This window comes from Aquarana catesbeiana, linkage group LG08 (genome assembly GCF_042186555.1).
Source record: "Aquarana catesbeiana isolate 2022-GZ linkage group LG08, ASM4218655v1, whole genome shotgun sequence".
Taxonomy (NCBI): domain Eukaryota; kingdom Metazoa; phylum Chordata; class Amphibia; order Anura; family Ranidae; genus Aquarana; species Aquarana catesbeiana.
Genome location: NC_133331.1, coordinates 81,001,305 through 81,013,690, shown reverse-complemented (window position 1 = coordinate 81,013,690; position 12,386 = coordinate 81,001,305). Strand labels below are relative to the sequence as shown.

At 46.3% G+C, this 12,386-nt stretch overlaps 1 protein-coding gene across 2 annotated transcripts in view; it reads left to right on the top strand.

Annotated features, from left to right (window-relative positions):
* The window catches only part of LOC141105887 (uncharacterized), an 82,068-nt gene that overhangs the window by 34,007 nt on the left and 35,675 nt on the right, over window positions 1-12,386 (top strand). For both annotated transcript variants that reach the window (XM_073596060.1, XM_073596059.1), the window contains exon 2: window positions 3,180-3,255. Coding sequence is in view for 1 of the 2 variants with exons in the window: in XM_073596059.1 (XP_073452160.1) it covers window positions 3,180-3,255 (76 nt within the window). In the remaining variant the exon portion in view is untranslated. The remainder of the gene's footprint in view (window positions 1-3,179; window positions 3,256-12,386) is intronic.

Sequence of the window (12,386 nt, the reverse complement as noted above, 5' to 3'; positions counted from 1 at the left end):
CTATCTTCTGCAGCTCAATTGCTAGCGGTGGTCCAGACTTCTGCCTTCTTCTTTTCTTCCAGAGATGTTGACACGACGCTCTCTCCAGCCAGAATGGTCTCTGTGCGCTCCGCAAGGGACTTATATAGGCGGTGACCCCGCCCCCTTATGCCGTCACAGTCCCGGGGCATGCTGGGTCTGTGACATTTTAGGAGGCGTGGTCACCGGGTGATGACCACGCCCCCTTATGACGGCACAGTCCCAGCATGCCCCGGGACAGTGACCTCATAAGGGGGCGGGGCCACCGCCTATATAAGTCCCTTGCGGAGCGCACAGAGACCATTCTGGCTGGAGAGAGCGTCGTGTCAACATCTCTGGAAGAAAAGAAGAAGGCAGAAGTCCGGACCACCGCTAGCAATTGAGCTGCAGAAGATAGCGGAGGAGCCGGCAGAAGATGCGGACACCGGGAGGAGACGGCGGAGAGACCCCTGAAGTTGGAAGAGGACCCCCGAAGTCGGAAGAAGATCCCGGAGCTGCCTAATAAATTATTTTAAAAACCTGTGTACTGTGTTTTTTATTGACGCTTTTTTCCCTAGGTGAATGGGTAGGGGTACCATGTACCCCATACTCATTCACATAGGGTGGGGGGCCGGGATCTGGGGGCCCCCTTATTAAAGGGGGCTCCCAGATTCCGATAAGCCCCCCGCCCGCAGACCCCGACAACCAACGGCCAGGGTTGTCGGGAAGAGGCCCTTGTCCTCATCAACATGGGGACAAGGTGCTTTGGGGTGGGGGGGGGGGGCGCCGCATGCCCCAAAGCACCCACCCCCCATGTTGAGGGCATGCGGCCTGGTACGGTCCAGGAGGGGGGGGGGGGGGCGCTAGCTCGTCCCCACCCCCATTCCTGACCGGCCGGGCTGCGTGCTCGGATAAGGGTCTGGTATGGATTTTGGGGGGGACCCCCACGCCGATTTTTCGGCGTAGGGGGTTCCCCTTAGATCCATACCAGACCTAAGGGCCTGGTATGCCCCTGGGGGGGAACCCACGCCAGTTTTTTTATTTAAAACTTGGCGTGGAGTTCCTCCTTATGATTCATACCAGACAGCTGTCAGCACTGCCTGTCGCTCATCGGGAAAGGAAAAAAAAGTTTTCCTTTCCCGAATAGCGAGACCAGGCTTGTGCTTACAAAGTCGTACTGAAGTCGTGTCTATATTATTCAGGCACGATTTGCATGCTACTTCAGGGTTTAACATTGAGGTCTATGGAGTACAACTCGCATAGAAGTTGGACCAAAGTAGTGCAGGGACTACTTTCAAGTCGGCACGACTTAAAGTCGTGCCAATATGAATGGTAGTCATTGAAAATCATGGAGAATGACTTGTCATACGATTTTGCAGTACAAAATCGTGGGACAAGTCGTATAAGTGTGAAAGGGGCCTTAAAGAAACTTTTGTTTATAGTTCTCTTCCAGCGCTGACAATGTTGTGATAAACTTGGCAGGCTGCCTGTGTGTGGTTTATTTTTATTTTTTTTGACAGCTCTGAGTGAGTTGAGAATGTCTCTGCACTTGTTATGTAAATGAATTGTGTAAATGCTCCAAAGAGATTGTGAGGGGGGTTGAATCGAAATTTACCCTGTAAGGTTTTAATTGTGCACGGTGGAGCTGCACGATTAATCGTGTGTGTATGTGTGTGTATATATATATATATATATTTTTTAACGATTAATTGTGCAACTCCACCATACACAATTAAAACCTTACAGGGTAAATTTTTTAATTAGTAGTATATGAATAACCAAACCAGTATATTCCTAAATTTTGGGTTGCCTAAAACTGGTTTTGGACAGTAGTGCTCCTGGCACCTTACTGCCTAAAAACACAGCATTTTTAGGCATACAGTGTTTTTTTTTTTTTAACTGATGTAAATGCAGACCATTGTTTTCAATGTGCCTGTATACACATATGCATAAACATGCTCTGCATATGGATCAGTTAAATTAAAAAAAACCTTTGTTATCGTTCAGTATTTTTATATGTGCGAACACAAATACATGCATACGCCACAATCCCTTCATTAAAATAAAGCTAGAAGAATTTTTGTGCATGTGTATGCTCATGTTCAAATTTGCACAAATGCTATACAGCCCATCCGCATGTTCTTTTCTGCCAGGAGTGTTTGATGATCATACATCAATACAATGTTCAAGTACCCTAAAACTAAACTCCTGGCAGATCTAGAAGACATTGTATTTTTTTTTATTTAATGCAGCCAGTGTAGGTACATGAATTTTAAGTTGGAATCCTCTACAGCAGCATTTGGATTTGGAGAGCCTGGCAGGACTGAGAGCCAATCAGGCGGGCTGTTTAATAAATATCCTGACACAGGACATGCTGATAGTGAGTAGAGGATGACCTCATTAGTCATTAACTGTGGAAATCAAAGGCCTGGGTGGAGAGAAATACAGATACTTTTGCAGGTTAAACATCTACCGTATATAAATGTTATCTGTCTATTTATCGGTTTGCATAGAGTTCAGCTATAAGGTGCTTTTTAATGGCATTTGTAGATCAGTAAATTCAGAATGCTTTCATGTAAATTCAGCTTGTATGCAAGGTTGGTTTGAGACACTTGTGAGTTATTCACAGCTGTTTTGATCTTTGTCTGACCACCTGCAAAACTGCTGCAAGCTGCCTTTGCCCTTTAACTTGTATATGGGGAAAGACAATACAGATGCAAACAAATGCTTATGTAGACAGTATAGGACTGTCTATGTGCACCAGCAACTGTTGATCTATGGCGGTTCTGATGAGAATTATGCCTCATACAGAAGCCCTAGGGTACAATAAAATATACATAAACATGCCTAATGCAAAAGCTCTAGGATGCATTAAATCAAACATAAATTGTGAATAGACTTTTAAATGATTTGCTGGTTAAACTTTGTGGGAATTGATACTATGATGAAGTTCTCACATCTGTTTGCTAGACTTGTGTACATTGCTACATAGTATGTTTGAATTAATACGTTTAGTTGATTTGGGTTTGCAGGATAGATTGGCTCCAATTCAGATCAGTTTACATCGGGATGGAAAGTGCTAATATAGTGACAGGTTTCAGACTTTAGCCCTACCCTTAATAGTTGCCTTAGTTCTTTCTTTTAATCTAATTCACTATAACTGCTACTTTATTTTTCTGCAGGTGGCGCTCTCTGACAGCCATTGGCACTCGAGTTCCAGGATCCCGGTTTATTGCCTTCAAAGTACCTCTGAAAGGGGTAGGTAAATGCTTGTGTGTTGAAAGATCTGACTTTTTAGAAAGAACACAGTATTTTGAAGTGGGACTTCAGGTATGCCATTGACAACCACTCTTACACAATGAGATAGAGAGGGATATCTATCTCTCTCTCACATATATACAAAGTTTATTATACACATCAGTAATAACACTCAATTTAAAATTCTTTGGAGGCATGCAAAGAGATCCTCCTTAGGTTGCAAAGCCTATCAAAATTGTAGACTTGTAGTTCAACTGTAGGTTGGTCTACGCGCTTTGCAGGATCGCCTGCTTTATCAGGACCATGTATATTACATAAGTTATTGTGTTTACATAGAACAAGTTATAACAAAAAAGGTAAATTATCAATAATGTGAAAAAGAGGGGATAGGTATGGCGCTGCTCTTATTAAGAGGTGACCTACAACCTCTAAATACTTGAGGGGTGTGTGTCACGGGTGCATTTAGTGCAAAAAGTGACAATAAAAGTGCAGAAAATAAATATTTGTATATTCACAAAAATCCACAAAAAATCCTAACCGCTTATATATAATACATATTATGTTCAAACGAAATAAAATAAACACAATCCTGTGCAAAACCTGCAATTTAAAGTGACATTTTTGTGCAAAAAAATCCAACATATATGACTGGTGTATATTGCTGCTGTGAAACTGGGTTCAGAAATATGCATATACCGTCCTTAAACCCTGGTGTATAAAAAGTCCAGTAAAGTGACAATGTGCTCCTTCAAATTGTTCTATGCTTCTTGGAAAACCGTGCCCCATAAGAAACGCACTCATCGCTATTATTCACCCCACAAGGAGGTATTTCACCTTCACAGTATGAGCCACTGTGTAGCCTGTGGAGTGGGAGGAAACTTCCTGTCCTGTGTTCTCAAAGTTCCTCCTTGTCTGCGATGTAAGTGGTCTCCTCACTGTTAACCTTAGATGTTGCCCACATGTAGAGAGGAAAGAGACTCCATAGTGTGATACCGTACAAGTATCCAAAAATGTATTAATAATACTGATGGGTACTCACATTTAATAAGAATCATTAAAAGCGAAAACAGTGTTTAAAAACAGGAAACCGGAGTGATCTGCGCTCCACGGCTCGAAACCGGAAGTGATGCAATTACGCTGTATAGTCCTTTCCTACGCGTTTCGTCAATGGGACGTCATTTGTCAGTTTGAATTGCCGCTATCTTTTCATGTAACAACACTGCAGAAATGACACTTTGCTACAATGTAAAGCAGTGAGTGTACAGCTTGTATAACAGTGTAAATTTGCTGTCCTCTCAAAATAACTCAGCACACAGCCATTAATGTCTAAACCGCTGGCAACAAAAGTGAGTACACCCCTAAGTGAAAGTATCCAAATTGGGCCCAATTAGCCATTTTCTCTCCCCGGTGTCATGTGACTCAATAGTGTTACAAGGTAGCAGGTGTGAATGGAGAGCAGGTGCGTTTGGTGTTATCGCTCTCACTTTTTCATACTGGTCACTGGAAGTTCAACATGGCACCTCATGGCAAAGAACTCTGAGGATCTACATAAAGATGGCCTAGCCTATAAGAAGATTGCCTGTCATCCCAGAAGGAAGCCTCTTTTAAAGATGATGCACAAGAAAGCCCGCAAACAGTTTGCTAAAGACAAGCAGACTAACCACATGGATTACTGGAACCATGTCCTGTGGTCTGATGAGACCAAGATAAACTTATTTGATTCAGATAGTGTCAAGCGTGTGTGGCTGCAACCAAGTGAGGAGTACAAAGACAAGTGTGTCTTGCCTACAGACAAGCATAGTGGTGGGAGTGTCATGGTCTGGGGCTGCATGAGTGCTGCCGGCACTGGGGAGCTACAGTTCATTGAGGGAACCAGGAATGCCAACATGTACTGTGACATAGTAAAGCAGAGCATGATTCCCTCAGTTCAGAACTGGACAAGCATGTCTCCAGACCTAAACCCTATTGAGCTTCTGTGGAGGAGCGCAAGGTCTCTAACATACACCAGCTCCGAGATGTCATCATGGAGGAGTGGAAGAGGACTCCCGTGGTAACATGTGAAGCTTGGTGAACTCCATGCTCAAGAGGGTTAAGGCAGTGCTGGAAAATAATGGTGGCCACACAAAATATTGACACTTTGGGCCCAATTTGGACATTTTCACTTAGGGGTGTACTCAGTTTTGTTGCCAGCAGTTTTAGCATGAATGGCTGTGTATTGAGTTATTTTGAGGGGACTGTAATTTTACACTGTTATACAAGCTGTACACTCACTACTTTACATTGTAGAAAAGTGTCATTTCTTTAGTGTTGTCACATGAAAAGATATAATAAAATATTTACAAAAATGTGAGGGGTGTACTCACTTTTGTGAGATACTGTACATACTAGACTGATTTTGGAATAGCACGTCCATTGGTAAAAAAAAAAAAAAAAAATAATGTGAGTTGTACAACAAACTTGGGCCAACTATAGCAGCCAGAAAAGTAAACAAAAAAAATTAAACTAAGGCAACAACAACTACGCACTCAACCATCCACCCCACACACAGACACACACTGCTCTCTCATAATTCAGATAAAAGATTTACAGCAGACCCGTTAGAGACAATTGGGAGGAGACCAGATTCGCCACCTGAGAAGCCGTGTTGTCCAGCCACAGTTGCCATACTTTAGTAAATTTTTTGAGCAGGCACGCCACTTGTAAATAAGCTTGTACAAAGGCAGCGCCTGGTTTATTAAACGGCAGACATATGGCAGGGTGGGCTGAGCTGGATCCCTCCAGTGCAGCAGTATAGCTTTTTTTTTTGCATAGAAAAACATCAGACGAAACATTATATACGCTTACAGGTAAGTGGAACATAATTATCAATAACCCCAAATAAACAAACTTCTGGAGTTTTGGGAGCTTGTAGATCGAAGTGGGTTGTCAACCTGTCAAACAATTCAGCCCAAAACCAGGACAGGTTTGGACAGGGCCAAAACATGTGCAAAGCATTAGCTGAGATTTCCCCACACCTAGGGCAGTAAGCTTGTTCTGTCAACCCCATAGGATTCAGTTTAGCAGGGGTGTAGTGTAATTGGTGAATAAATGTATACGTTTATAAGCCATACTAATAACATCTTGCATGAAATTTTCGGGGACCTCCTCCCAATCTTCCTCTGCAAGATCTGGAAGGTATGCCTGCCATTTCGCACAGGAGGAAGTGAAGGGATAAGGACCTGCCGATTGGATTGTAAAATGTAGTTACCAATTTATCAATCTAATGCCCCGTACACACGATCGGATTTTCCGACAGCAAATGTTGGATGTGAGCTTGTTGGCTGAAAGTCCGACCGTGTGTATGCTCCATCGAACATTTGTTGGCGGACTTTCCGCCAACAAATGTTGGCTAGCAGGTTCTCATATTTTCCGCCAACAAAACTTTGTTGTCGGAATTTCCAATCGTGTGTACACAAGTCCGCACAAAAGTTCACGCATGCTCGGAATCAAGCAGAAGGAGCCGCACTGGATACTGGCTTCCTTTTTCTCAGCTCGTCGTACGTCTTGTACGTCACTACATTCGTAATTGTTGGCCAACATTTGTGTGTCTGTGTGTATGCAACACAATTTGGAGCCAACATCCTTCGAACAAAATTCCATGATTTTGTTGTCGGAAAGTCCGATCGTGTGTACAGGGCATGGGGGTCTGCCATAAGATGTTCGTCAGTCTTAAATTTCTTGTACTGGTGTCGCAGGAATAGGCAGTGAGGGAAAATCTCCCCAATGAGAGCACAAACCACAGTAAGAACTTTAGATGTTCTGTCTAGGGCTGCTACTAACGATTATTTTCATAATCGATTAGTTGGCCGATTATTGTTTTGGTTAATAACCTTAAGGTGTGGTGTATTTAGTTAATATGTAAAGTTTAAAAAAAAAAAGGCAATTTATTCTTAAATATCTCTATGCAGTGGTAAATATAAATAACCAACTATATATTTTTTGGGAGCAAAATCTCTAATCCACTCTGAGGATAACAGACAGAAGACATATACTGTATATACTATTAGAGATTGAAGCGGTTAAATATCATCAGACTCGGGGGCGTGTCCAAGATGGCGACGGTGTAGGACGCTTGATCAGGGAGCTCTGCAGCCATCGCGGGGAATTTATCCTGTTAACCCATCCTGCCAAGCCTTCTAACCGTCTGAACCCTCTCCCAACCTCCCCCTGCGGATGCGGACACGGAGCCGGCGACGTTTTGATCACCACAAGCCGAGTAAAACCCACAGTAACTCAGGCGGTGAGGCTGTCCACGTGGGGAGAGCGAGCAGCATGGCGACACAGACGGACGGACAGGAGCCTGCTCTCACGGACCAGAGTAACTTCGCGGCTCTAATGCAGGCCATCACGGGCTGCCAATCTTCCTTGTCCACACTAACTACTAAAATTGACACTGTGCAACTTGAAATTGGCCTCATTAGGCAAGACTTTGAGAAGGTGAGGCACCGGGTGACTGAGGTGGAACGCAGAGTGGGCGATACAGAGGATGTGGTCAGAGACCATTCGGCCACCTTGCATACCCTACAGGTGAGGGTGAAACATCTGGAAGCACGGGCCGAAGATTCCGAGAATCGGAACCGCCGAAACAATTTGCGGATCATAGGACTCCCTGAGGGGTCGGAGGGCTCTGATGCATCTGCATATACTGAGCGGTTGCTTCGATTGCTGTTCCCACAGGCTGCTTTCTCTCCGTTCTTTGCAATTGAGAGGGCTCACAGGATGCCGCCGACCCGGGGCCCCCCTGGATCCCCACCGCGCACCTTTATATTTAGGTTGCTGAACTTTCGAGATCGAGATCTGATACTGCGGGAGGCCCGCAAGATGGCGGAGGTTCGACACGAGGCGGCCCGCCTTATGTTCTTCCCGGACTTCTCGGTGGATACTCAGAAGCAGCGCAAGTCGTTTGATGCGGTGAAGCAGGCCCTCAGAACCAAGGGCTTGCGCTATAGCATGCTATTTCCTGCCCGACTTCGTGTACAGGATGGGGAGAACGTCAGGTTCTTCACTTCCCCCAACGAGGCCATGCAATGGCTGAACACCCTGGCCCACCGTTAGCAACATCACCAGCCTTGACATCAGCCAAAGCGTGTCAGATTTATTATCTGAGGAAGAGCGGGGAGAACACCTACAATTACCTACCCTGTTAATCGCCAGCTACTCAGAAAACTTTTGGGAATCTAGAGTCACTTGCTGGACCCTACTTCTCTCCTTTCGGTCACAGACACTCTGACAGTGAGGAATGCTTCCTCCACCGCATGCAAAGGATGAACTCTGCTGACCAAATAGCCCCGATCCTGGTAACGCTCCGGTTTGATGTCGATCGTACCTGACGCCCGGGCAAAAGCTTGCAGCGAGCCTGCTTTGCTCGATTAACCCTATTTTTCTTTTTACAGAGTTTGGAGAGTCCTGTTTTGGGGGTTTTTTGTTTCTTACTGTTTTTCTTTTTCTCGACCTGAGGCCTGCTTTTGACATGGGACAAGGTGAAGCTTCCATGTATTTACATTTTCTCTATAACAGGTTTTATTTTTCTCTTTTTGGGGGGGAGAGGGGGAGGGGAAGATGGGAACGTAATTTCTAAGTTTGTGCCCCTGGCTTCGGCCAGGTGAAATCTCTGTGACTCCTGCTTGATGGCAGCATCTCCTTCAGATGGAGACTGATACACCTCTTGAGTGGTGGATTTCTACCACGTGTCTCCTAAGTTCATGACCCCGATTGGTCAATGACCATAACCAGTTACTGGGAACAAGCACACTTTGGTTGGGGGGGTGTGCGGGGTGGGGGGAAGGGATTAAGTTTAGGAAAGAAATGTTATGACAGTTATACACAGGAATGTATATTGTACAGATATAGAGGTTTAGGAACAGTGATATTATCTAGATTGCTGATCTCAGATGTGACGTGGGATGGGAGGTGGTTCTGTTCCCCTCGGGGTCCGGGTGCACTCCCCCTTCAGTCTGTTTCACATTATCTCAAAATCCCATGGCCCCTATCACATTGATCTCTTGGAATGTCCGAGGGATGAACTCTCGCATTAAGAGATCCCTGGTCTTTAACTTTCTTAAACAGCACCGCCCAGATATCTGTATTTTGCAGGAGACCCACCTCACTGGGGGTCGGGTCCTCGGCCTTAAAAAACCGTGGGTAGGACATTACTACAACGCCACCTTCTCCACATACGCTAGAGGAGTGAGCGTCTTGATACGCAAGACTTTATTATTTACATTGTTGGACTTGCACCTGGACCCCGAGGGCAGATATGTAATCTTACACGCAGTTGTCGCAAATGTGCCCATGGTGATAGTGGGACTGTACATACCTCCTCCGGCTTCGTTACCGGTGCTTCACAAAATTATGAAAAGTATAGCAGGCTATCCCACAGACAAGGTACTGTTGGCGGGGGATTTCAATATGCCTCCGTGTCCACATGTAGACAAGCTAGTGCCGGATACGACAACAGAGTCCTCGCTGTCCAGATGGGCCACTACCTTTGGCCTCACAGATGTCTGGCGGTGGAAAAACCCCATACTAAGATCATATACCTGCCAGTCTGCCTCCTATAGGGCTATGTCCCGCATTGACCTGGTATTTGCCACGAGTGCCGTTTTGGCAATGGTACAGGAGGTCTCTCACTTGCCCAGGGGCATATCGGACCACTCTCCGGTCCTGCTCCGTTTAAGGATGACCCCTGCCCCCACCGACTGTCTGTGGCGCTTGTCCCGGTTCTGGATCTCGGATGACCGGGTGGCTGAGGATGCGGAGGTGGCTGTACGGGAGTTCTTGACGAACAATCCGCCTGCCACCACACCCGCAATTAGCTGGGAGATATTTAAATACCATGCCAAAGAACACTATCAGAAGGCCATAGACCTTACCAGGCGTCAAACTGGGGCAGCTCTGCTGCAGGCTGAACAGAGGGCTACAGATTTAGAGGCTCAATATACGGCTAGTGGGGATGAGGCCCATAGAAAAGACCTACAGTGTGCCATGAGGGAGGCTGTGTTGCTCCGAACATCGGCCACAAAAAAACTACTACTACACCAGGAGCAACGCATATTTGAGCAGGGGGAGCGGACTGGGCGTCTATTGGCGTGGCTATCTAAGGAGCAAGTGGTCTCGGCTAATGTGGCTAACATTAAAGATGCCTCGGGGAGGTTACTTTCGGACCCAAGAGATATTAACACCTGTTTCGCGACGTACTATAGGGACCTGTATACGTCCAGGGTGGGATGTTCGGTCGCTGATCTTCAAACATATGTTGGAGCCATTGAGCTACCCTCCCTGTCAGAGGCAGCTCGCCGGCGCCTCGATGCTCCAATAACACTTAAAGAGCTCCAAAGTGCTATAGGTTCCCTTCAAGGGGGAAAAACTCCAGGGGATGATGGATTCCCAGTTGAATTCTATAAAGCCCATGCCGAGACCCTTGCTGCTAGGTTACTGGAGGTCCTCTCCGCCTCCTTTGATTCTGATTCTCTGCCCCCTTCCATGTCAAGAGCTGTAATCGTGGTCATACCCAAGCCTGGCAAAGACCCAGAATTATGCTCTTCGTACAGACCCATCTCACTCCTTAATGTGGACGCAAAGATCCTCGCAAAGGGGCTGGCTACCAGACTCAACACAGTCATTCTGTCACTGGTACATGGAGACCAAACAGGCTTCATGCCAGGCAAGGGTACAGACATTAATTTACGGAGACTGTTTACTGTATTGGCGAGACCAACTGCGGAGGGGGGGACAGACATTGTGGCCTCCCTGGACGCAGAAAAAGCCTTTGACTCGGTGGAGTGGGAATACCTGTGGCTAGTACTACAGAGGTTTGGGATGGGACCCAACTTTGTGAAATGGCTACGACTACTTTATTCAGGCCCAACAGCCAGAATTCGCACAAATGGCATCCTCTCCTCTTCTATTCCCCTCCACCGAGGCACCAGGCAGGGCTGTCCGCTCTCGCCGGCACTCTTTGCCCTGGCGATCGAGCCGCTGGCGATATTACTCCGGGCATCCACGGAGATGGGGGGTATTTCATTCCCTCCCCTGATAGAAAAAGTGTCACTCTACGCAGATGACATGCTGCTGTACCTGCATGACGCCCAACAATCATTAAAAGCCGCTCTGAACATCATAGACAGATTTGGAAGGTTCTCTGGAGTCAGGGTGAACTGGGAGAAATCCCTCCTGTTCCCCCTGACGGATGCTCCCCCGCCGACTGGCTCACCCCTCCCCCTAAGAAGAGTGACGAAATTCAAATATTTAGGCATTATCATACAGACAGATCCGAAACAATACCTCATAGACAATGTATACCCTATTCTTCAACAGTTTCTCCAGCGTTGTTTGGTCTGGAAAACGTTGCCACTGACCCTGGTCGGGAGAGTGAACCTTATCAAAATGTCCTTCCTCCCCAAATTCTTATATGCTTTTCGCCATACTCCAATTCCCATCCCTAACTCGTTTTTTGTAAAGTTAGACCAAGCTATCACTGCTTTCCTCTGGGCGGGGACAACACCTAGAGTTGCCAAACAGACACTACAGCTATCACTTTCAGAGGGTGGCCTCTCCCTCCCAAACTTTAAAAAGTATTACTGGGCGGCGGTATTGGTCTCGGTGAGGTGGTGGTTCACACAGGATAATACCAACCCGGCGGTAAATCTAGAGGCAGCGATTCTTGGCTCATACTCTGAGCTCAGTAATCTGGTTTATAGAGGTCCGCGGTACAGTCCTCAAGTCACATCAAATATGAAAACGACGATTAAGGTATGGCAGCAGGTCTCTTATTACTTTAATGACGGGCGGGCTGTTTCTCCATATACTCCACTGTGGGGCAACCCAACAATGCCGCATCTCCAATCTGTCCCGGATCCTCTGGTCTGGGCCAGATTCGGTATCCGGACATTACGGGATATTTTCAAGGAAGGACAGTTACTTTCGTTTACTGAGCTGAGGGAGAGGTTCGGCCTCCCCCCGTGGATGTTCTTCCGGTTCCTGCAGCTTAGACATGCGGCCCGGGCGCAGTTTCCGGAGGGGGTCGAGCTAGTGATTCACTCAGTTGAGTCCCTACTGATAGCTAAAGACATAGATCGAACACTGTCCTCTAT